General features: G+C 48.4%; 1 protein-coding gene across 1 annotated transcript in view; it reads left to right on the top strand.

Annotated features, from left to right (window-relative positions):
* The window catches only part of RGS10 (regulator of G protein signaling 10), a 51,476-nt gene extending 37,022 nt beyond the window's left edge, over positions 1-14,454 (top strand). The window contains exon 5 of the mRNA XM_049855264.1: positions 13,105-14,454. Within this exon, the coding sequence (XP_049711221.1) occupies positions 13,105-13,251 (147 nt within the window). The 3' untranslated portion in view covers positions 13,252-14,454. The remainder of the gene's footprint in view (positions 1-13,104) is intronic.
* The last annotated feature ends 10,362 nt before the right edge of the window (positions 14,455-24,816 follow it).

The raw sequence follows: 24,816 nt of genomic DNA, 5'->3' as shown, positions 1-24,816 counted from the left end.
GCCTCGGTTTCCTCATTTGTGAAGTAGGAGCTATGATCAGGTGGTCTTGAGGGTGAAGTGAAGTCGCGTTTGTGATGTGATTCCTTAGTGCAGCGCCTGGTGTTTGCTCAGCCCTCCATAAGTGTTAACTGTTCGTGTCCCGTGGAACATAGCAGGAAGATGGACGTTACCTTAGTGCAGTGGCTCTCTACTGGGGCAATGTCTGCAGGCATCTTGGGTTGTCACAAAGGGAGAAGAGCCCTACTGGCATCTGGTGGGTAGAAGCCAGGGATGCTGCTAAACATCCTACAATGCACAGGACAGCCTCTTCAACAATTCTCCAGCCCCAAATGTCAATAGCGCTGAGGCTGAGAAACTGTCTTAATGTGACTTCCTAAAATGTGGCAGAGTTCACCTGCCTTTTGCCCTCAACCTCAGGTCCCTGCTTGAACATAGACTATCTCTCCATTTATTTAAATCTTTGATTTTTTTTTTCATCGGTATATTGTAGTTTCCTTCATATAGATCTATTTATTTTGTAAGATTTATACCTAAGAATTCCTTTTTTGGGGTAATAATGTAAATGAGGAAACCCTGGTGGTGTAGTGGTTAAAAGCTACAGCTGCTAACCAAAAGGTCGGCAGTTCGAATCCACCAGGCGCTCCTTGGAAACTCTATGGGGCAATTCTACTCTGTCCTATAGGGTCGCTATGAGTCGGAATCAACTCGACAGCAATAGTTTGTTTGTTTGTTTAGTGTAAATGATGCTGTGTTTTTAATTTCACATCCCAATTGTTCATTGCTGGCATGTGGGAAAACAATTGACTTTTGTATATTAGCCTTGTATCCTGCAACCTTTCTAGAATCACTTATTATACCAGGAGGGTTTTTTTTTTTTTTTTTTTTGTCTTTTTGTCAATTCTTTGGAAGAGTGGAACACTTTGAAATCTGCAGTGACTTGAGTTTGTGTATGTGCAAGGTTTAAAACAAAAACCTGGTCCTGCAAGTTCCTCAGCCCCACTTTACGGGCTTTCTTGCTGTCCAGCCTCTTGTTTGGATCCCACAGCACGGCATGACCTGTTTCCCCTGAAACAGCAAGATTTGTGAAGATAGAAAGATCAGGATCATCTCAAAAGGCAGCTTTAACTTTAGGTGGCTGCTTTCTCTGTCCACACAAAAGGTCGCAGGTCTGAGGGGGAGAGGGGTGCTTATCCTTCTGTAAATTTTAGGGATCCCAATGCCTACACTTCAAAGTGGAATTTCATGTGCTGCCTGGACGCCCTCACCTGGACTTTGGAGTTGGTGCCAAAGTCTAGCCTGAGGAAGGCAGAGTGGAGGTGTCCTCTCCACTAGAAAAAGGAAGACCATAACCTTCTGATGCTTAAAAACAGTTTCCTTCCGGTTTGAACCCCTGCTGAGGATTTGCATTTCTACCCCAGATATACTGAATCAGAATCTACATCCTAACACGATCCCCGGGTGATTCTTATGTGTAATAAACTTTGAAACCCACTGCTCCACTAGTGGGGCCCTGGTGGCACAGTGGTTAAGAGCTACGGCGAGCTACAGCTACAAACCAAAAGGTCAGCGGTTCTAACCCACCATTTGCTCCTTGGAAGCCCTGTGGGGCAGTTCCGCTCTGTCCTATAGGGTCGCTATGAGTTGGAATCAACTCCATGGCAGTGGGTTTTGGTGGCTCCACTGGTGGTTCTCAGAATTGGTCCCTAACCAGCAGCATTAGCATTGCCTGGGAACTTGTTAGACATGCAAATTCTCAGCAGGGGTTCGAGCCAGAGCAAACCAGTTTGAAGTCCTGTTAAAAACAAGTCTATAACATAGTAAAAATGTCTATTCTACCAAAAGCCATCTATACATACAATGCACTTCCGATCCAAATTCCAATGACATTTTTTAATGTGATGGAGAAACAAATCACCAACTTCATATGGAAGGGAAAGAAGCCCCAGATAAGTAAAGCATTACTGAAAAAGAAGAAGAAAGTGGGAGGCCTCACTCTACCTGATTTTAGAGCCACAGTAGTCAAAACAGCCTGGTACTGGTACAACAACAGGCACATAGACCAATGGAACAGAATTGAGAACCCAGATATAAATCCATCCACATATGAGCAGCTGATATTTGACAAAGGCCCAGTGTCAGTTAATTGGGGAAAAGATAGTCTTTTTAACAAATGGTGCTGGCATAACTGGATATCCATTTGCAAAAAAATGAAACAGGACCCATACCTCACACCATGCACAAAAACTAACTCCAAGTGGATCAAAGACCTAAACATAAAGACTAAAACGATAAAGATCATGGAAGAAAAAATAGGGACAACGTTAGGAGCCCTGATACAAGGCATAAACAGAATACAAAACATTACCAAAAATGACAAAGAGAAACCAGATAACTGGGAACTCCTAAAAATCAAACACCTACGCTCATCTAAAGACTTCACCAAAAGAGTAAAAAGACCACCTACAGATTGGGAAAGAATTTTCAGCTATGACATCTCTGACCAGCGCCTGATCTCTAAAATCTACATGATTCTGTTAAAACTCAACCACAAGACAAACAACCCAATCAAAAAGGATATGAACATGCACTTCACTAAAGAAGATATTCAGACAGCTAACAGATGCATGAGAAAATGCTCTTGATCATTAGCTATTAGAGAAACGCAAATTAAAACTACGATGAGATTCCATCTCCTTCCAACAAGGCTGGCATTAATCCAAAAAACACAAAATAATAAATGTTGGAGAGGCTGCGGAGAGATTGGAAGTCTTATACACTGCTGGTGGGAATGGTACAACCAATTTGGAAATCTATCTGGCATTTTCTTAAAAAGTTAGAAATAGAACTACCATACCACCCAGAAATCCCACTCCTTGGAATATACCCTAGAGAAATAAGAGCCTTCACACGAACAGATATATGCACACCCATGTTTATTGCAGCTCTGTTTACAATAGCAAAAAGCTGGAAGCAACCAAGGTGTCCATCAACGGATGAATGGTTAAATAAATTGTGGTATATTCACACAATGGAATACTACGCATTGATAAAGAATAGTGATGAATCTGTGAAGCATTTCATAACATGGAGGAACCTGGAAGGCATTATGCTAAGTGATATTAGTCAGATGCGAAAGGACAAATATTGTATAAGACCACTATTATAAGATCTTGAGAAATAGTATAAACTGAGAAGAACACATTCTTTTGTGGTTACGAGGTGGGGAGGGAGGGAGGGTGGGAGAGGGTTATTTACTGATTAGTTAGTAGATAAGAACTACTTTAAGGACAATACTCAATACACGGAAGGTCAGCTCAACTGGACTGGACCAAAAGCAAAGAAGTTTCCGGGATAAACTGAATGCTTCAAAGGTCAGTGGAGCAAGGGCGGGGGCTTGGGGACTATGGCATAAGGGGACTTCTAAGTCAATTGGCAAAATAATTCTATTATGAAAACATTCTGCATCCCACTTTGAAGTGTGGCGTCTGGGGTCTTAAATGCTAACAAGCGGCCATCTAAGATGCATCAATTGGTCTCAACCCACCTGGATCAAAGGAGAATGAAGAACACCAAGGTCACACGATAACTGTGAGCCCAAGAGACAGAAAGGGCCACATGAACCAGAGACTTACATCATCCTGAGACCAGAAGAACTAGTTGGTGCCCGGCCACAACCGATGACTGTCCTGACAGGGAGCACAACAAAGAACCCCTGAAGGAGCAGGAGATCAGTGGGATGCAGACCCCACATTCTCATAAAAAGACCAGACTTAATGGTCTGACTGAGACTAGAGGAATCCTGGCGGTCATGGTCCCCAAACCTTCTGTTGGCCCAGGACAGGAACCATTCCCGAAGACAACTCACCAGACGTGGAAGGGACTGGACAATGGGTTGGAGAGAGATGCTGATGAAGAGTGAGCTACTTGTATCAGGTGGACACTTGAGACTGTGTTGGCATCTCCTGTCTGGAGGGGAGATGGGAGGGTAGAGAGGGTTAGAAACTGGCAAAATTGTCATGAAAGGAGAGGCTGGAAGGAGGGAGCGGGCCAACTCATTAGGGGGAGAATAAATGGGAGTATGTAGTAAGGTGTATATAAGCTTATATGTGACAGACTGACTTGATTTGTAAACTTTCACTTAGAGCACAATAAAAATTATTTAAAAAAAAAAAAAAAAAACAAGTCTTCAGGGAGGTGTGAGTGCTCCCAGCCACATCCTGGGACAGAGAAAAGAACCATGAACTGGGTCTCTTTTTAACAATGTAGTTTCTTTGAATTTACTCAGGATCCAAGAAGTAAGAAACCAACCAGCCAGTTGCCATGGAGTTGATCCCCACTCATGGCGACCCCATGTGTGTCAGAGTAGCACTGTGCTCCATACAGTTTTCAGTGGCTGATTTTTTTGGAAGTAGATCACCAGACTTTTCTTCCGAGGTACCTCTGCGTGGACTCAAACCTCCAACCTTTCAGTTAGCAGCTGAGCGCTTAACTTTGCACCACCAGGGACGTCAAGAAGTAAGAAATCCCTCCTTTTCAGAGAGAAATAAGGGTTGGTCCAGCTGATGAGGACTCGCCATTGATGAGGGGCTGCTTTGCCTCCAGGAGCCACGTGGGGTGCACTCCTCCCCTAGCCCCTTATTTCTTCAAAAGAGACCCTGGCCTGAGCTCCTTTAACCACAATGGGGAGGCAGGAGTGGGTATTCTGGATGTTTCTGTCCTGTGGGTGCCAGCTGACATTCGTTCCCATAGAGCAAGCCCCGTGCAGAACCTGGCGTTTTCCAGCGTGCAACGCCTGAGAGGGCAAGCCTTGATTTTTAGCTTAAATGGAAGAAAGGTTGGCCGCCTGCGGCTTCCACAGCCATTTGCTTTATGAGGGACGGGGCATGAAGGACAGGATTTGAAAGACTTTGAGATTTTTTTTTACAACTTTAACATGGTGTTTAGGGGAAGAGGAAGGAAAGGCTGGGCTCCAGAATAGCACTTAGCTCTCTTCGTGATGGCAAAAAGCAAAGATAAAACGCCTTCACTCCAAGTAGAAAGCAGTGCCATTTGGGTTTTGGGTCTGAGTGTCAAAGACTCTAGAAAAAAGTGCTCAAAGCAGCACCGAAGCTTTTTAGTACTGGATCCAGGAACCTGTCAGTACCATCTAAGAGGCTGGAGCCTCGTCTCAGGCTGTAGACTCTCCAGGTGGCCACTCTGGCACTTTGGGGTGAAGGCTGCCTTGAGCTGCTTTGTTCACCTGCCCTCTGTCAGCCTGCTCTAAGGACACCCATCCCACATCAGAGGAGGGAGGTACCCCTCATCTCTGGGGTGGGAACGCCCCATTTGTACCCTGCTCCAGCAGCCTCTTCAGGGCCAGCCATCTCTGTCATCATTGCATTGTCTGAGGTTAGAGGGAGAGGGACTTGCTTCTTCCCACTTCCTGTCTGTTCATGTGGGTGTGACAGTATGTACAGTCAGTTCACAGCAGCTGTGTTCTAGAAAGTTGTCTCCAATACTGAATTAGCAACAACTGAGCCATTGCTTCTAGGGGAAATTCAGTTCAATCCATAGCAGGATTAGGTTCCTGTGAGCCTCTGGTCACAACATTTTTTGTCAATGCATAACCTTATGTGTGTTTCCGTTTAAAGACACATTACTTAATATATAGTGTTGATTCATTGAGTGGTGCAAATGGTTTGTGCTGGACTACTGACCTGTAAGCTAGAAGTTCAAACCCACCCAGAGGTGCCTTGGAAGAAAGACCTGGTGATCTGCTTCCGTAAAGATAATGGCCAAGAAATCCCTACAGAGCAGTCCTGCTTTATAACACATGAGGTTGCCATGAGTCGGAATCAACCTGATGACAACAGGTTTGGTTTTTGGTTTTGGCTGATTCATTCACATTGAACTCAAGGCCAGCTGCCCTGTAACTCATGCCTGGATGAAGCTAATCTAACACATATCTTCTCTGTAAGGCATGTGTCTTAGTTATTTAGTGCTGCTATAACAAATACCATAAGTGGGTGACTTTAATGAACAAAAATTTATTTTCTCACAGTTTAGAAGGCTCAAAGTCCTAATTCAGGGCACCAGCTCTAGGGGAAGGTCCTTGACTCTTTTGACCTCTGTTCCTCGGTTCCTTGGTGATCTTCATGTGACATGTACTTGCTTCTCTGTGCCCAATCAGCTCTTTTTATATCTCAAAGGTGATTGGCTTAAGATACACCCTACCCTGATCTGCCTTGTTAACATAACAGAGAAAGCCGTATTCCCAAATGGGTTAGGATTTACAACACATGTGTGGGGAGAACACAATTCAATCCACAATAGCACATCACAGCCTTCTGGCTCTGAGGAACACGAATGGCACTTCAGCAATACACTTGGGGTCATTTTAAACAGCAAGACCACCAACAGAAAGGATAAACATGAAAAATGTGGTGCTGAATAGACCGCAAAACGAACTCCTGTTTACAGTCTGAGAGCTGAAACAGGAAAGCAGAGTTCGCCTTGTTCAGCCTCAGCTGGGGACGTGTGCATGTCTGTGAATGACCGTGAGGGTGCTGCAAGTATTGATTTTGGAGTCAAAATAAATTTTAGCGAGTAGGTACATTTACCCATCGCCGTCGAGTCAATTCCAACTCAGCAGTGGGTAAGAGCTCGGCTGCTAACCAAAAGATCGGCAGTTCAAATCCATCAGCCGCTGCATGGAAACCCCAGTGGGCAGTTCTACTCTGTCCTGTATGGTTGCTATGAATCAGAGTCAACTCAATGGCAACAGGTTTGGTTTTTTGGTTTTAGTTCGGTGCCTTTGTAAATACAGAGTCTGTGAATAATAAGTCTTAAGTGTATAGAGCCTCTGCGTGTGTGTGTGTGTGTGTGTGTGTGTGTGGAGAGGAAACACATTTTAGAACCGTGCCTCGGGCTCGGCACTGCTTGCTGCCTTCATTCAGCAATTTTCATATAAAAATTAAGCCAAGTTCTTAAAGCCAATATGAAATCACATTACTAAAATGTTCTGTCGCATTAAAGGATTATTTTTTTTCCCTTGAACCCTGTTGAAATAACGTGCCGGAGGGTGTTAAAGGGGAGAGGGGAAGATGCGTGTTTAGCTTAGGCCTTTTCATGTACTTGTCTTTGAGAAGTGTTAAAATATTTATTGGGCTTGAAATGCCATTAATTGAGACAGTGATGAAATGTTCCCCGAGCAGCTTCCAGGCAAGTTAAGCTCCTCACTCTTCGGTGGGTGAGCACGTGCCAGTGACGGAGTCCTTTCTGGAAGCAGCACGTCCTAAAGAGCTTACACCTGAAGTTGGGTGTTTTTCCTTGTTCAGTGGCACATTCCCATCGATCCCTGCACTGTCTGGGATTTGGAGGGGAGGGGGTGCCCTGGTTGTTTAGGGGCTTTGTGGTGCAGGACCCTTGTGGATGGCAGTACATTGGCAGGGAGGCACCCTTCTCATTCTCCACCAAGAGGCCAGCCTCCAGAAGCCTGCAGGATTGGGTCCCAAGGCAATGATGTTAAACAGTTTACCGTCCAGGCCTGCAGCTCACAGATGGGGGCTGCCAAAGCTCAGAGCCCTGCTGAGATGCAGCTGTTTTGGAATAAAAAAAAAAAAACAGTAAACAAAAAATCCCCAAAACCAAGGTACAGAATGCAGCTTAGTTGCTAACTTGGTTTTCTGCTTCATCGCCCGCCAGTCCCCTGGGTTGACCATCTGCTTTAGCATCTGGCTTTTCTTGGATGCTTCCTGCCCACCTTGAGCCTCCCCTCCTACACCCCAGGTTTGTCTCTACTTTCTTCTTTCTCTTCTCTGCAACGTCTTGAGGCGTCTGACCATGTTGGCCAGGGATGGTCACAGTTCAGTCCCGGGTGAGGTCAGTTTCTCTCCATGGGGACCCCTGGGACCACTGCATTTCCTGGGCTTGAGTAGGAGTAAGCAGAATCAATTAGCTGACCTTTGGGGGTATTTATTTCCTACTTAAGGAGCCCTGTTGGTACAATGGTTAAGCACTCAGCTGCTAACCAAAAGGTTGGCAGTTTGAACCTACCAAGCCACTCCATAGGAGAAAAGACCTGACAAATGCCTATGTGGGGACCATGGTCTCAGGGAACATCTAGCCCAATTGGCATAACATAGTTTAAAGAAAATGTTCTACATTCTACTTTGGTGAGTAGCGTCTGGGGTCTTAAAAGCCTGTGAACAGCCATCTAGTTTACTCCACTGGTCTCACCCCTTTAGGAGCAAGGAAGAATGAAGAAAACTAAAGATACAAGGGAAAGATTAGTCAAAAGGACTAATGGACCACATCTACGGCCTTCGCCAGACTGAGTCCAGTGTAATTAGATGGTGCCCGGCTACCACCACTGACTGGGATCATAATAGAGGGTCCCAGACAGAGCTGGAGAAAAATGTAGAAGAAAATTCTAACTCAAAAAGAAAGACTGCTGGCCTGACAGAGACTGGAGAAACCCTAAGAGTATGGCCTCTAGACACCCTTTCAGCTCAGTAATGAAGTCACTTCTGAAGTTCACCCTTCAGCCAAAGAGTGGACAGGCTCATAAAACAAAATGAGACTAAAGGGGGCACATGAGCCCTGGGGCAAAGGCTAGAAGGCAGGAGGGGACAGGAAAGCTGGTAATAAGGAACCCAAGGTTGAGAAGGGAGAGTGTTGACCTGTTGTGGGGTTGTTAACCAATGTCATAAAACAATATGTGTACTGTTTAATGAGAAACTAGTTTGTTCTGTAAACCTTCATCTAAAGTACAATAGAAAAAAAAGATTACAGCCTAGGAAGCCCTATGGGGCAGTTCTGTTCTGTCACATGGAGTTGCTATGAGTTGGAATTGACTCTATGACACCCAACAACATTTCCTATTTGCACACGCACACCACGCACACATATGTAAAGAATAAATTTGGGATCATTGTTTTTGGTGTAGGGTCCAGTTTTGAAATGTAGTATTTGGTCATTTAACACTCATGTACAGTTGCCTTCTATCTGTATTCTCTGCAGACATCGTTTTTAATGACGGCATGTTCTGCCGTACCTGTGGCAGTAGATCACAGGGGCTAGGAGTGTGTCCCAAGAGGCAGCTGTCAGTCTTCACATCCTATCTCTGTCACTCACCAGGGTGGGCAAAGCACTGGGCCTCTGAGCCCAGTTTCCTTGTCTGTAAAACCAGGGCCCTCACATAAGGATTAAAGGAGGGACCGAGTGGTGCAGTGCCAGGTGCTTGGTAGCTGGGTGCATAGTGCCACTCTGGGCAGTACCAGTACTGACCTGACTCCTCTCTCCAGTCCCCTGCTGTTGCTCACAGGGTAGTTTCTGTTTGCTCACATGGTAAACATTTACTGAAGCCCAGTCATGACCATTGACCTCTATGATAAATAAGGCTGTGGTCAGTAGCTGCATTCAGATCTTTGGTCACCCTCTTGGGAGAGAGTTTGGGAGCTGTCTCCACTTCCCCAGCCATGCTGGCAAAGTGCCATCCGTCAGTGGCTCTGTGATGGGCCGGCCCGATTGCATAGGCTCCCAGGCCAGTGCTCAGGAGACTCCCTGGGAATTCTGTCCTGCAGACCCTTTGTAGAGATACTAGGCAGCTCACAGCCTGGAAAGATGAGGCCACCAGGAGCCATGCCCTTCCCTTCCTCAAATCTCACTCCACAGTGACTCGGAGCAGCACTGGCGGCAGTAAGGCTCGCAGGGAAGAACCCCCAGCCTGCAGGATTTCTGTGCTCACGGTCACTTCACTCGTGCCCATGAGTGGCCCTTATGCTCCTGTGAAATAGCAGTCCACTCCCCTCTGATGTGCCTGCAGTCTCCTGGGCCCTCCGGAGCCCCTTCACGTCACCTGGCATGACTTTCCACGCTGTTCTCTCAGCCAAGCTGGCCTCTCCCCTCTCCGCCTCCACCGCCCTCTGGGGCTCCAGTGGGCCCTTTTCTTCCCTTCTTTGAAGTACGAGCCTCAGAGCCACTACAGGCAAACAGGAAGCTGCACTCCTACGCGGAGGCTCAGATGAGACACCGCATCCTGCTCAGATGGTGGGTCCCTTGGGCTGTGGGTCTGGGTGCAGGAGGGTGACAGGCTGGGTATCGGAGGGGCACTCACAAAGCTGGCTTCATCAGTCATACTTTGAGCATCCATCTGTTCAAGGCTTTGAATGAGGTGGGCACCTGGAAATTTCCTTTGGGAGGTCTTGCGCATGAAAGGCCCGAGTCTTGCAGGTGGGGAAGGATGGGGGTACCTGCTTGGCACATTTAGGGGAGGCCAAAATGACAATGGTGTTCCTCATCCCCCTTGTCCCTGGCTATGATTTTTGTATCTTCTCGGAGTTTTTGTTTTAATGATTTCTCCAAACCTCTGCAAATCACATCTAGGGTTACAGAATTGACATAAAATAGATAACTGGCATGTTGTTACTATTAGCTGCCATTGAGTTGGCCCTGGACTCATGTCAAGCCCACACATACTGGAACGAAACGCTGCCCGGTCCTGCACCAGCCCCGTGATGGTTTGCAGGCCAGAACCTTGTGATTCACAGGGTTTTCACTGGCTGATTTTCAGAAGTAGATCACCAGGCCTTTCTAGTCCATTTTAGCCTGGAAGCTCCGGTGAAACCTGTTCAGTGTCATAGCAACATGAAAGTGTCCACTGACAGGCAGGTGGTGGCTGTGCATGGGGCGCGTTGGTGGGGAATCAAACCCAGCTCTCCCTCACGGAAGGCAAGAATTCCACTTCTGAGCTACTCTTGCCCTCTAGATCACCAGTATGTTGTTATTGTTGTGTGCCGTCAAGCCTATTCCGACTCAGAGCATCACTGTAGGACAGTACTGCTCCATAGGGTTTCCAAGGCTGTAATCTTTACAGGGACAAATCGCTAGATCTTTTCTCCCATGAAGCTACTGGTGGGTTTGAATCTCTGACCTTTCAGTTAGTAGCTGAGCACTTAACCATTGTGCCACCAGGGCTCCTTGGTAACCGGTATACCTACTAACCAAATTCACGGTGGTGGAGTTGATTCCAACTCATAGTGACCCTATCGGACAGAGTAGAACCACCCCATAGGGTTTTCAAGGCTGTAAATCCTTATAGAAGCAGACTGCCACATCTTTCTTCCGTGAAGTAACTGTTTGGTTAGCTGCCGAGTGCTTTAACCACTGTGCCACCGGAGCTCCTTGATCATCAGTATAAAACTCAAACCCGTTGCCTTTGAGTCAATTCTGACTCATAGCAACCCTGTACGACCGGAGAATCTCCCCATAGGGTTTCCAAGGAGCCGCTGGTGGATTTGAGCTGCCAACCTTTTGCTTAGCAGCCAAGCTCTTAACCACTGCACCACCAGGCCTCTGATAATCAGTATAGAGAGGTACAAAATGGGGGTTAAGGTGACGTGGTCTTTGTGAGAAGCTGGAGATCCTGGGCAAGACTGGAAGGAATCCAGGGCAAGGGTAGGCAGTCATTTAGTCATTTAAAGAAATTAAAAACCCTGTTTTTCCCTGGGTTGTGAGCTCTGCAGGCGTCCTCCTGCGGCTGAGGCCATCCTGGGAAATTGAAGCTGTAACATTCCACTTCTGTCCTGAGGCTCCCTCCTATCCCGCCAGCAGATGTCTGAGTTCTTAGCATCATCCATCAGACATTTAATTCACAAAATAGTTTGTGTGTGTGTTGGGAGATGTCAGAGTTTTACCATCCACTTGACAACCTGGCCTGGCAGCACGCAGCATTCTAGACATCTCGGGAAATTTCTACTTTGCTGAGCCTGTTAGTGCGTGAATTCTTAGCACCCCCCAGGAGCAGCCTGCAGAATGCCTTCGAAGTTAAGTCGAGAGGAAGAGAGAAAGAAATGGTGAGTGGTTTTTCAAAACAGATTGTACCCCTTGGTAGCCAGCAAGTGCTCCCCCCTTCTCCTTTCCCTGCCTCTTTTGTAGGGTGACCGGCAACTGGGTTGGTTTGTGGGGTGAGGGGAGCAATGAGGTGGGCAAGGATGGTGGGTGCTGGGATAGGGACCATGGAGAAGAGCCAGAGTCTTCTGTGCCTGGGGACAGCCCTTGGGGACTGGTGGTGTTGCAGCCAGTTTAGGCCAGGTCAGGGTCCTCCTCACCCCCCGAGTATATGTTATAATCATCTCAGAGTCATGCCTCAGCCAGTGTGATCACGCAGGTGTTTGCGTTCTGCAGCCGACTGCTGTTTTCTTTCATTGGGGGCTGTCCCTGAAGCCGCCCCTTGCTGAGACTGCGATTTTCTTCTCCTACCCTGCCTGGATGGGGCTGTGGTGGTTCAGTGGTGGAGTTCTCGCTTCTATGCGGGAGATCCGGGTTCCATTCCCGGCCAGTGCACCTCATGTGCGGCCACCACCCATCTATCACTGGAGGCTTGTATATGGCTATGATGCTGGAGAGGTTTCAGCAGAACTTCCAGACGAGGAAGAAAGGCCTGACGATTTACTTCTGAAAAGCAGTTAGTGAGAACCCTGTGGGCCACAACAGTCTGGTCTGCATCCAGCCATGGGGATGATGCTGGGCCAGGGGCAGCGTCAGGGCTCATCGTGCATAGGGTCTCCACGAGTCAGGGGCCAACTCAACAACAGCTCACAACAACAGCCACCCTGCACTGAGTAAGTCCCACTTTGTTTCTTGGCGAAATAGCAGGTTTATTTGAAGTCTCAGATGCCATCCTTTCTGCGGGTCTTAATATTGGCAGCATCTGATATGACAGGGACTTCTATGACACCGTTGTCTCAGTGATGGATTACTGTTCCTGTCCTGTCATCTAAAGGTCTTGGAGCAATGCGTCCCTGTGTTATCTAGTAGAATAAAGTGGAGTTTCCTTGACTTCTTGATAATGAGGGTATGAGCTGGTGCTGTGTGAACCTGGACTTCAGCAGAAAATACAGATGCTTTTGTTCATGTGACTCTAAACTATACGTCCCATGAGCTATTTCAGATTGACCCAAACCTCCAGGGAGTCTGCTCTGCCCACCGTATGGCTTCCCTGAGCTTGCTCTCTGTGTGTCTTGTACATGTCTGTATTCTCTGGCGCGTGGTAAGGATTTAATACGTATTTGATCGGATGGTTTGTAGCCTCAGACTTCCAACACGTTTTCTTTTCTTCCTTAGATTTTCAATCTTATGAAGTATGACAGCTACAGCCGCTTCTTAAAGTCCGACTTATTTTTAAAACACAGGAGAACTGAGGACGAAGAAGAAGATCTACCTGATACCCAAACTGCAGCTAAAAGAGCCTCCAGAACTTATAACACGTGAATCCCCCAAAGAGCCGGGGCCTCCGCTTGAAGGAGCAACGGACTCACTGTCAAGACCTGGCTGGGTTGATAGTTGCTTTGTTATTTGCAAGGACTGAAACATACAACACCCTTCCACGGGATACATGTATTTTATTAACTGCTTGACCAGTAAGTTTTGCATGATGGCTAATCTTACATAAAAAAACAAACAGCTTTGAAGTTTCGATTCGCACACATACATGCAAAGAAGGGGGTGGGAAGACCCTGAAACACTGGACATTTTGAGCATTTTGTAGCTTGATTAAACTTCGCAGGAGGCCACAGGTGAATCCCAGAAGCACTTTACCTTGGAAGTCTTTGCCCCTGGGGCGAGGGTCCAGGTCTGTCCTGACAATTACCATGCAGATTGGCTCAAGAATGAGTGGGTCTGGTGGACTCAGGCCGCCGGGGGCATCGCCTGTCAAGCGCCTTTGGGTTAAATACTTCTCGAGAATGAGTCTAGTGCTAGAAATAGAAAATTAATCACCGACGGCCTCTAAAGGTTTGGGGGAGCTGTGTGTGAACATAGTCAGAGGGTTATTACAATTTCTCGTGTGTGGGTTGGTCCTGGTTTTGCCCCCAATCCATGACATTTCATGTAACACAGATAAATAGTTCATCTTGACAGAAACAAGGTCTCAACCAGGAAGCAGAAAAGACACATGGGAAATTGTTCAGGGTCCCCATGGCAACGCAAGGTGGTGTTGAATGGGAGCCTAGCTCCAGGCGAGCACTGAAGATGGAGTTGGTGGGGTGGCTGTTCCCCTTCTCCCTCAGCCCATTTCTATTCAACTCCTACCCTTTGCAAGACTTGTTAACTTCAGGCTAGAGGCTTCAACCTGGGGAAGAAACGGTGTCTTTGAAAGTCTCCTCTCCTGGGCGGAGGCTGTGAAGGAGCCGTACTTGGCCCAGGCCAGCTCAGCCTGCCCAGGTAACTCCTCTTTAGAGTGGAGACCCAGGGCCAGGGGCGGCCAGGGCTCCCTTCTGCTGGGAGTCCTGCCATTGCAGGTGCGGGGTGCTGCTGCAGGCCTGCCCCAGCCGGTTTGCAGACCTTAAACTCCTACTTCACAAATAAAGCAACCAACCTCACTCTGTTACTTGTGAGCCTTCCAGCCCATTTGAAGAACTCAATGTCGAGGTAACCTTATAATTTATCCATCAAATCAGGATAATTTTCAGAGAGATGAGTTAATAATTACACTGGGGCAGTATGCACGCACTGGCTCAGTTCTGGGTAAACCAGGTCATATAGTCATTACTTTGTGGCCCCCCAGATACTCTAGGCTCATCCATTCCCTACCCCCCACCTCCTCCCATCTTGGGTGAGGGGAAAGGATGGCCTTTGGGGAGCCATTCACTGCCGAGAATTGAGTCACCCAGCTGGGCATTCATCAGAAGCAGTAAGTGCCACCCCGCCCCCTACAGAAGGGATACCTACCCTCCCCCAGGTCCCTCCCAACAGGCTGCCTCCTGTCTCTTCTCTGCCCATCTTCAGAACCTTGTATGAGATATTGATGCTGAGAAGGACACCCAGGTGCCCTGTCATCCCTGCCATCAGAGAAAGCCAGTCCACTTCCAAGCAGAGGAGATTGATACGCCATAGAGAGGAAGGGTAAATAACAACACAGGCTCTCTAGCTCAACTGTCAGCGCACTAACTGAGAAAGTCCAGGGATGGAGACCCAGCCACTGCACACGGGGGTGATCTAGGGGTGCCACGGAACTGTCCTCCCCCAGAGAGCTGAACTAGGCAGGTCCCTGAGGCTGAGGTGGGCGAGGAGATCTCTTTCCTTTTTACCCTTTTACACCGGGCTCAGAGGCCATTTGGGGTGGTGATCTTATAAGCTCTTGAATAAAGGAAAATGGCCAGTTAGTGAGGAGATTGTCTGCCGGAAGAGAAGCCCTTCCCTTAGGAGCTGCTGGAGAACACAGTGGGACGCTAAGCCACGTGAGTTTAGCCCCAGCCAACTCCTACCAGCGTGAGCTCATGCCACTTCCTCCAACTCGCCCCTGCCTGGCTGCCTGCATCTACCGATGGAAGAACTGAGGCGCGTACATAATCTAGGCTCCTGAACCAAGAGCAGGACTGAGACCGAAGTGTAGGAACCCACTTGGCCAGATGGAAGCTTCTAGCCAGCCTTTCACTCTCATCCCTGTGTCTGTCCATCCGTCCACTGATTCAATTGTGTCTCTCATGTGCTAGTCTCTGGGTGATGCAAGCGGTTAACAAGCTCGGCTGCTAACCAAAAGGTTGGAAGTTTGAGTTCACCCAGAGGCACCTCAGAAGAAAGACCTAGTGATCTATTTCTGAAACATCAGCCATTGAAGACCCCATGGGGCATCATTCTACTCGGACACATGTGGGGTTGCCGTGAGTCGGAAGGGACTCCATGGCAACTGGTTTTACCATGTGCTAGGAACCGTTTTAGGGACTGAGATTCACTGTGGGAACTAAAGCAGGCATGACGATCCTTGCTCCAGTGGAATCCACAGGGGTCTCAGACCCTCAGTCCATAGGCTACAGGATACATTTGGTTGTATTTGGGCTGGCATGGTTTAAACTTTCAATGTGAATGATTGAGGCAGTGTGTGTGTGTGTGTGTGTGTGTGTGTGTGTGTAATTCCCACTTGACCACAGACCCCACCATTCTCTATTGCATTACAACAGGCCTCTAACATGTTTATGATATCTGCTAGCTCCTGAGTTTATGCCTTGGTCTTTATTTTCCTGGTGCAGAAAGCACAGCCTGAAGGACCTTTTCCTTTGTGACTTTGTAGTCATTTATTATACCTTCATATCCACTCTGCTTACCTGCCCGCTTTTCTGAGGGTAAGTTGTGGCTCATTTCCTTTCCTTGGTCCTACATCTTTGCTCTCGCTCACCTTCAGCAAGCATGTCACACTTGCAGTTCCAAAGTGCTTCTCCCTCACTGCCTCAAATCATAAAAAGTGTGAGAGCAGCTATTACTGCCGTTTTAGAGACGGGAAAACCGAAAGAAATGACGGCAGTGTTGCACCAGCAGGTGTGCTTGTGAGTGAGTGGTGAAGTCTGAAATTGGAACCAAGCCCTGACTCCTGACCCAGCTCCCTTCTGTCCTTCCTCAGCCTGGACAGTGCTCAGAGAAGCCCAGGGCTGGGGCAATACTGGTTTTTGGGCAAATATGCTGATTTTCTCACAAAATACATACTTCACGAGCACTTGTCACTTCCCAAACCAAGTAGCGTATTATACAGGCACATGGGGGACAAAAGAATGAGGCATAAACCCACCTTCAGAGCAACTGGTCAGAAGATGAAAGGAGGGGTCTTTCTGAAAAGCTCTACTGTGAGGGAGCGACCAGCCCCTGGGGGAGTCACCGATGGGACGTGGCAGCCTGGCTGTGCTCATCTCTAAGTTCATACGCCGGTGGTTTTGTCTTTCCCCAGATACCAGGATGTCACACTTCATGTTCACTGGAGGTGGGTGCTCTCAGGATGGTCACTTTCTATTTCATTCTCAGGTGTCTTAGTTACCTAGTGCTGCTGTAACAGAAACAAAAGGGGGTGGCTTTAACAAACAAATTTCTTCTCTCACAGGAGTCTAGAAGTTCAAATTCAGGGCACCAGCTCTAAGGGAAGCATTTCTGTCTCTGTCAGCTCTGGGGGAAGGTCCTTGTCTCGTTTCAGCTTTGGTCTTTCACTTTGTTAGTGATCTTCATGTGGCATGTATCTTCCCTTCCATTTGTGCTTCCTTCTCTGTGCCGAATCTGGTTTTTTCATATCTCCAAGATGATAGGTTTAAGACACCCTCTGCACTGATATGGTCTCATTAACACAACAAAGTCCTATTACCAAATGGGATTACATCCACAGGTACAGGGTTTTAAGATTTACAACACATGCTTTGGAGGACACAATTCAATGCATAACTCCAGAGAATGCAGTCAGTGAAGTTGCCTGTTAGGGTTGGAGGATGGGGACACGTCGTTTTATGAGTCGTATAGTTGGGAGCCGATTCACTGGGCCCCCGGTGCCCAGGCCCCAGCTCTGACTTCGGAGCGTGCGTTGTTTACAAGCTTTGCCAGCCATGAGGCGAGCTACAGCTGTGACTCACTCTGTCTGTATTTGCTTTCATTTTGGCCACGGATGTTCTAGAACTTGCCTTTATTTGTTAAATAGTATTGTTGTACCATTAGCTTCCAGGGTTTTAAATTGCTTTTCTCCACAAGCTTAGCTGTGGACAACGTGGTGAGCCCTGGCAAAAGGGCTGGTGCCAGGCAGGGAAGGAAGAAACCTGGTGTACTGCTGGGGAGGCGGTGGGATCAGTGGGTTGGAATGATCTAGAACCTCAGGCAGAGCCAAGGCTCTCCTTGGATCTCGTGGGCACGGGCATCGGAAAGCTTGGCAAGTCCAAAGTTGCTCAAGACAAAACCTGAGAGTCCCTCTTTCAAGGTGTCCGAATGGGGGCCAGCAGGTTGTCCTGAGCTGGAGTCCTTAGCTGCGGGGGTGCTCCTCTCATGAGACCTTGTGCACGGCTCGATGCTGCATCTGCCTGGAGAAAAGGGGGTGCCTTTCCCCATTCCTGAAAAATCACTGGGTAGGGGGAGTTGGAAGTGGCCTGATCATTCTCTTTTCCACACTCCTGCCATTGACCAGGAGTCCTTGGATCGTGCAAACAGTTAACACACTCAGTTACTAACCAAAAGCCTGGAGATTCAAGGCCACTCAGAGGCACCCTGGAAGAAAGGCCTGGCAATCTACTTCTGAAAGATCAGCCATTGGAAACCCTGTGGAACATGGTTCTACTCCGACACACATGGGGGTTGCCATGAGCTGGAGTCCACTGGATGGCAGCTGGTTAACATTTCCCACGTGCCAGCCATTGTGCCGGATGCACTGCAGAAAGTCTCAGATGTGGGCGGGTGTTGAGTGTCATTTCACTGGTATTGAGGGACTCCCACCTGGTCACCACGGCTCACAGCTGGTGGAGCTAAGATGGGAGACCAGGTTGTTTTGATCCCACATCATGATCTTTCAGGACCCCAGGCTAGGCCAAATTTCAGTCCAGGCAGGCTGGGGCCATTACGGCTAGAAAATGACTCTGCCTCTCTTTCTCGGGAAGAGGCTGCCACCCAGCCATGCTCTTTCTTCTCACTCCTCTGCAGGATGAGCAGGGGGCCTGAGCCAAACGCTCCTTTAAAGTCCAGTTTCAAGCTCTCCTGGGAAGATAAATGTTTCCCTGTGCTAACTCCAGCACAGTTGACATGCTGTTTTGCAGTGCGGCCAAGCTGTTTTCTTCTTATTTAAGCATTTAAACCCCATTTTTAAAACTGTTATGGCATACGCATCGTCTGAGAGTAACAGATGTCATCCTGATAGAGATGTTTCCCAGGAAAGGAATGTGCTGCTTACTGGTCTCCAGACGAGGAACGCCTTTCAAGTACGTGGCTTTTGGTCCACATGTCGCCCCTCTCCCCTTCGTAGGAAGAACAGGGAAGAAATATGGGGCTGCGGGCTGTGAGGTAAATATTTATATTGACAGATTCTGGCTGATTGCAGAGGTGAAGCCCTGAGCTCCCAGGAGGACCATCCCTGACCCTCTCCGAGGGAGGGTTTCTCTGCATTTTCCTAGGCACTGAGGTCACTTGCCATGACCAGGAGATACGAAAATCTGGGTCCACCTTTACTAAATTTGCAGTGTCCATGGATGGCCCAAATGGTTAAGCTTGGCTGCTAACCAAAAGGATGGCAGTTCGAGTCCACGCACAGGCACCTTGGAAGAAAGGCCTGACAATCTTCTGAAAAATGAAATCAAAACCCAACCCATTGCTGTGGAGTTGATTCTGACTCATGGCAAACCCGGGTGTGTCAGAGAAGAACTATGCTCCGTCGAGTTTTCAATCGAAGATTTTTTAGAAGTAAATCGCCAAGACTTTCTTTCTTCTGAGGCACCTCCAGGGTAGACTTGAACGTCTAGCCTTTTTGTTAGCTGCCAAGCTCTTAACCATTTGCACCATCAGGTACTCCATAAATACATACATAAACCCAAAGCCCATTGCCATCGAGTCGATTCCAACTCAGCAACCCTATTATTATGGTCCCAAGGCCTCACAGAGAAGGGTAGCAGATTTCTGGTCTGGTCTGATTCCTGACTCCTGGGCTGGGCTCTTTTCACTGCCCAGCCCCCTCCCCTTAAAACGCCCCCTATGTTGTTTGAGTGTTCCCGGGAAGAGCCCCAGGACCAGTGAGCTGGATCTGAATGTCATTGGAATGATGGGAGTCTTGAACGTAGGTGGGATCTCAGAGCAGGAGAGGGTGAGGGCCTCAGGTGCAGCTACACATGGAAGTCCAGAGGAAGATGTGCCAGGGACAGCCAGTGAGGTGAGTGGGAGACCTGGGTGGCAGATGCAGCTCCATTTCCAACCTGGAGCCAAGTTTTGAGAACAGTGGCCAAGTCAAAGGCAAGGAAGTCAGGAAGAAGGCCCCTGGGTGGCGATCAGGCCCCTGGTGAATGTGAGAGAATGTTCTCGTGGAGCGGAGTGGGCTGGAGTGTGACTCCAGGGAAAAGTAGAAGGAAGGCAGTGAGCTGGTTGTCCCCTCTCCATCTCCAGACGATGAGGGAATCCAGTAGGTGTTCCTCGGAAGAGCAGCTCGTACCCTCAGTGGCTTTCCCTTGGCATGCAATGAATGGTTTCCCAGGGAAGGGCTATCCAGGTGGTGTCCAGGATGCCCAGGCTCTCCAGGCTCCACCCTGGGGACCCAGAGGAGGAGGACAGCCTTCCTAAAGTTCCCAGCTGGAGCTCAGGGGCAAGCTGGTGAGTTGTGGAGGGACAGAGCAGCTGGCTGTCTGTGGAGGACGAGGCCCTAGGTGCCAATCCTGGGAATCCCCAAAGAGACGCCCTGCAGTGCCCCCTCCCCAGGTCCAACTGTCAAGGGGCTTTGTGCTCACCTGCTCCTGAGCACCCAGGTCCCAGAAGGAACAGTCTTGGAACTGCCAGATCTGAGCCATGTGAGCCAGGTCTGCCCTGGCTTCCAGGTGTGAGTGGGATGGGGGCTGGAACTGAGCAGGCAGGTGGGGTAGCTGGTCCCACCCCCTTTCCCAGGCCCCACAGTTCCATGGCTGTGTTGGCAGGAAGGTGAGGTTTCCAGGCACTTTCTGGGCTTGCAAGGAAGTTTTCTTCTGCCACCTCCTTTACAGGATCCTAACCCCCTGACTCTCCCCACCCCTCGGCCTCTCCTCTGCCAGCTCGCCTGCCTGTCCTTCTGTGGTTTGGTCCACCAGTGGGAGGAGACTGTTTCTCGCTCATTTCATTCATTTTTAAAAGCAATGCTAATCTTTTTTTTTTTTTTAATGCTTGGAAACAATGCTTTCATGGGCGATTATTACTTAAAGAACTGCAGGACATTGTATAATAAACTGCCTGGTACTAAAGTTATATGAACAAAGAGATCAAGAAGTGACTGGTCACGTGTACATAGGCTGAAAGGTTGAAGAAGGCTGAGGTATAATCTTCTCCCTTTCCCATGGCTGAAGCTTAAAAACTTATCTCCAAATCGCTTCTTTCTCCTTCCCTCTTCACATGACTTTTGTTCTGAAATGTAGTTACTATTCCTAAAGCCACCAGAGTCGACCCCATGGCAGCTAACAACAACAACAACAACTATGCAACAGACACTGTGGATACTTTTGGGTCATTCCCTTAGACATCCCACCACCACTGCTGGGCGTCAGGTTGTGGGATGAGAAGGGTTCTGAGGACATGAGAAGGCCACAGGCTCTTTGGGGAAGATTTGTTTGGGGAGAAGTTGAACACTGCTCAGCCTCAGGAGGTAGGAGGAGAGTTCCTCGTCACTAGAGGCATGCAAGCAGAGGCTGGACAGCTACCTGCTGGGATGTCATACAGAGATTCAAACACCCCCTGGGATTGGACTAGCTGAACTCTAAAGCTTCATCCAACTCTGAGAGGCCGTGGGTTTATGTTTTGGAAGATGCTTTTTAAGAGAGGTGGGTGGGGGCAAAAATACTCATTTTTACCCGAGGGAAAGTAGGAAATGAACTTAAAGGGAGATTTAGGACAGAAAAAAATATCCCAAAAGGCACGATTTGTTTCCACACTTGCACGAGACTTTAGTTTGGGGTCCTGGAAAGCTTTTAGGACACCATCAAACAAAACAGTTGTGGTGAGAATAAATATTAACCTGGGAGCCTCGCCTGCTTCCCAGCGGCCCAGGAGAAGCCCATCACTGACTGCCCCCTCGTCAGCCTGCCCTCCCTTCACATACACACTAAACAGGAAGCATCCTTCCCACCACTAAGCTGCATACTACCGGAAGGGGGGCAGGGATAAGGGAGAGAAAAGCAGGGGAGGTGCCAGGATGGCTGCCAGGGGTGGAGGGGTGAGAAGGGGTTGGGTGGGGGAGAAATGGGGGTTTTAATAAGGTCCCAGAACTCGGTATTTGGATCTTCTTCAGAGTTGTGGGGAAACAAAAGAAAAACACACTGGACTTTATTTCTGAGACTGGACCATGTAGGGTCTGGGTTTTGTAAGGGTTACTTTATTATGCTTGGGCTTCCTGAGGAGAGGGTGGGATTGCTGCTGCGCAGTTCAGTCTCTGTGTTGCAGGATGTGGGTTTAGACAGGCTCGCCACTCACTGGATTTACCTTAGGAATGGCGCTGCCTTTGGGGCCGCAGTTTCCCAAGGCACTCTGTTCACCTAACCCCACCCTGGAGATCACAGAGCACTCACTCCTCTAAGGGACCTCCGTCTCCTTTGAGCCTAATGCAAGTCTGGAGATAGGCTGGCGTTGATATGCCCATTAAGCAGATGGGAAAAGTCAGACTCTGAGGCATCATGACAGCTGCCTGTGGGAGGTGGTGGTATTTGGGTTTACATTTTCTGCCCTCGGTTCTGGCCCTCTACCCACGGGGCATGAATACAATCCCATGACCACCAGGCTCTAGTCCTCTGAACCTGGGCTTGAAGAGTGGACCAAGTCCGTTTGGCTTCGGTGGCCACAGGGTAACTCTAAGTAACTTTGGAACTGAAGGCTGAATTGTTCTTCTGGTTTTTTTGTTTTTCCATTCCTTTCTTTGCTTGTTGTAGGCACTTTTAAAAGACCTTTGAATTGTTTTTGAGTATGAGTGACAGTACATTTGCCAGAGCGTCATGTGGGTGGTGGCATTCTGCTATCTATTCTGCACACACAAAGAAACGATGCTGCTAATTGCACATGGCCCGCCTAGATGTACCCATCTGCCCCCTCTGCCTGCCTCCCCCAGCGAGGGGCTGTCAATGCTCTGAGCTCAGACGCTCAGACGTGAATGGGAGGAGGGCAAGAGAGCCCACGGCTTTATCCTCTCTGTGGTGTTTACTGAGAGCCAAGGAAAGGCATTGTTGAAGCTCTTGTTTCCAGTTCTTTTCTTCTCGGGAGGTGGGGTAGGAAGGGAAGAAGAGGGATTTTCTTGGAAGCAAGTGGAGTGGGGGGAAGGCAACATAAATTGCAACCGAGAAACAAAACCGCGTTATGGTTCAACTTGCAGCAAGTTCAAAGGATTTGCTAGAAAAAAAATGACAGGTGCTGGGTCTGAGGTATTTGGGGTTTAGATGAAAAAGAAAAGCAAACGAACTCCTTGGCAGCTCATCTCAAAGAGGGCAAGCTGCTGGATCAGCCCTGTCAACAAGAGCTCCCTTCTCTGGGTCCCAGATGAGGTGAGGGAGGGGGCAAGGCACAGAGACGGAAAAAGGGGGCAAGGAAATAAATATATTTTGGAGACAGCCTCAAAAGGAACTCAATCAAGGCCACCTGGTCCACCAGCTCTCTATCATGGAAATGGGGGAAATGGATCAGGCATCGCATCGGAAGATTTTATGAAATGCCACAGAAGGAAGGAATTTTCTGATGTTCCAGTTTTGCTCAAGTTGGGGTTATAGAAACCACAGAGTTAGTTTCTTAAGAGATGAAGCAAGTTCACTGGATTTTTTTCTTTTCTTTAATGTTGAGAAAAAGAAGTTCCAAGACGCTACTAACGCTGCAAACTTGCATTAAGTAAGATAGATCCCTTTGTTCCTTCAGTTCAGATAGTGAGAGGCCAAAGGACCCTGGGACTTGCCTTGGTCCCGCAGCAGTGAGCATGGGGCCTGCTTTCTTCCTACCGCATCTTGGGGCCTTTGTAGGTTTCCATTTTATGAAGGCTTCCCTTACAGTGTTGATTTGCTGTGGCCTATTGGTCTCTGGGAAACCCTGGTGGCATAGTGGTTAAGTGCTACAGCTGCTGACCAAAGGGTCAGCATTTCAAATCTACCAGGAACTCCTTGGAAACTCTATGGGGCAGTTCTACTCTGTCCTATAGGGTCACTATGAGTCGGAATCGACTCGAAGGCACTGGGTTTGGTTTTGGTTTGGTTATTGGTCTCTGATGTATCTCCCTTAAACAGTAAGCACCCTGGGCTCACGCTGCAAAGCCCTCAGCCCCTGGCTGTATCGTGCCCCTGAGTTGGTCCTGCACTGAGCTGTGCACTCTCCAGTGGCCCCCGCTTCTATTTATTTTTGCTCCATGGAGCAGTTTTGAACCATAATGGGTGACAAAGATTTATAAAGCAGAAATCTGTGGGAAAGAAAGAAAAGGCAGTATAGTGTAAAATTCAAACCCATTGCCCTCAAGTCGATTGTGACTCATAGCAACCCCACAGGGTTTCCAAGGCTGGAAATCTCTATGGAAGCAGACTGCCACTGGTGGTTTCGAACTTCTGGCCTTTCGGTTAGCAGTTGATTGCTTTAACAACTGGGCCACCAGGGCTCCTTTAGGGTAGTAAAGCCAAGGTTAAAGGGCAAGTTTGGCTTGAAGCATGTTTCCAAAATGGCTGAAGGAAAGGCATGGCTTAGCTGCTGACACAGTGGTGGTTCAAGAACTCCCCCTTCCAGGCAGGAGACCTGAGTCTCCATCTGTCAGTGGAGACTTGCGTGTTGCTATGATGCTGAACAGGTCTCAGCAGAGTTTCCTACCTAAGAGGGACTAGGAGGAAAGGCCTTGTGGTCTACTTCTGAAAATCAGTCAGTGGAAACCCTGTGGATCCCAACAGTTCAATCCATAACAGATCACAGGGATGGCACAAGACTGGGCAGTGTTTTGTCTTGTGCACTGGTTGGGGGCCAATTCCAGGGCAGCTAACGACAGCAACAATCCTTACCATGACCCTGTGAGGTAAAGGCTAGAGGCACAGAGAGTGTAAGAGACTTGCCCAATGTGTCACAGCGGGGAAGGGGTAGGGACAAAACTTGCGAGGCTGCTTTCTTAACCACAGAACTACACTGCCCCTGAGTGTGCCACTAGACATCAATTGGTGTAGCACTGAGTGTGCTAGAAAGGCTCTGGACTTGGAGCTAGGGCTCTGGGCTCCAGTTCTTGCTCTAACACAGCCAGCCTGGAGCCCTTGGGCCGTTGCTTATTGGCTCAATCCAATCAACATTTGTGAGCATCTTAGGCTAGATCAGATTTCCCCAAACTTTAGTCCTGCAGGCGTCACCTTCAGAATGCTTACCGTACCCAGGTAGTACCTGGTAACA

Source organism: Elephas maximus, chromosome 16 (assembly GCF_024166365.1).
Source record: "Elephas maximus indicus isolate mEleMax1 chromosome 16, mEleMax1 primary haplotype, whole genome shotgun sequence".
NCBI classification, from domain to species: Eukaryota; Metazoa; Chordata; class Mammalia; order Proboscidea; family Elephantidae; genus Elephas; species Elephas maximus.
The sequence above is the reverse complement of the archived record's forward strand: the minus strand, read 5'-3'. Positions and strand labels throughout refer to the sequence as shown.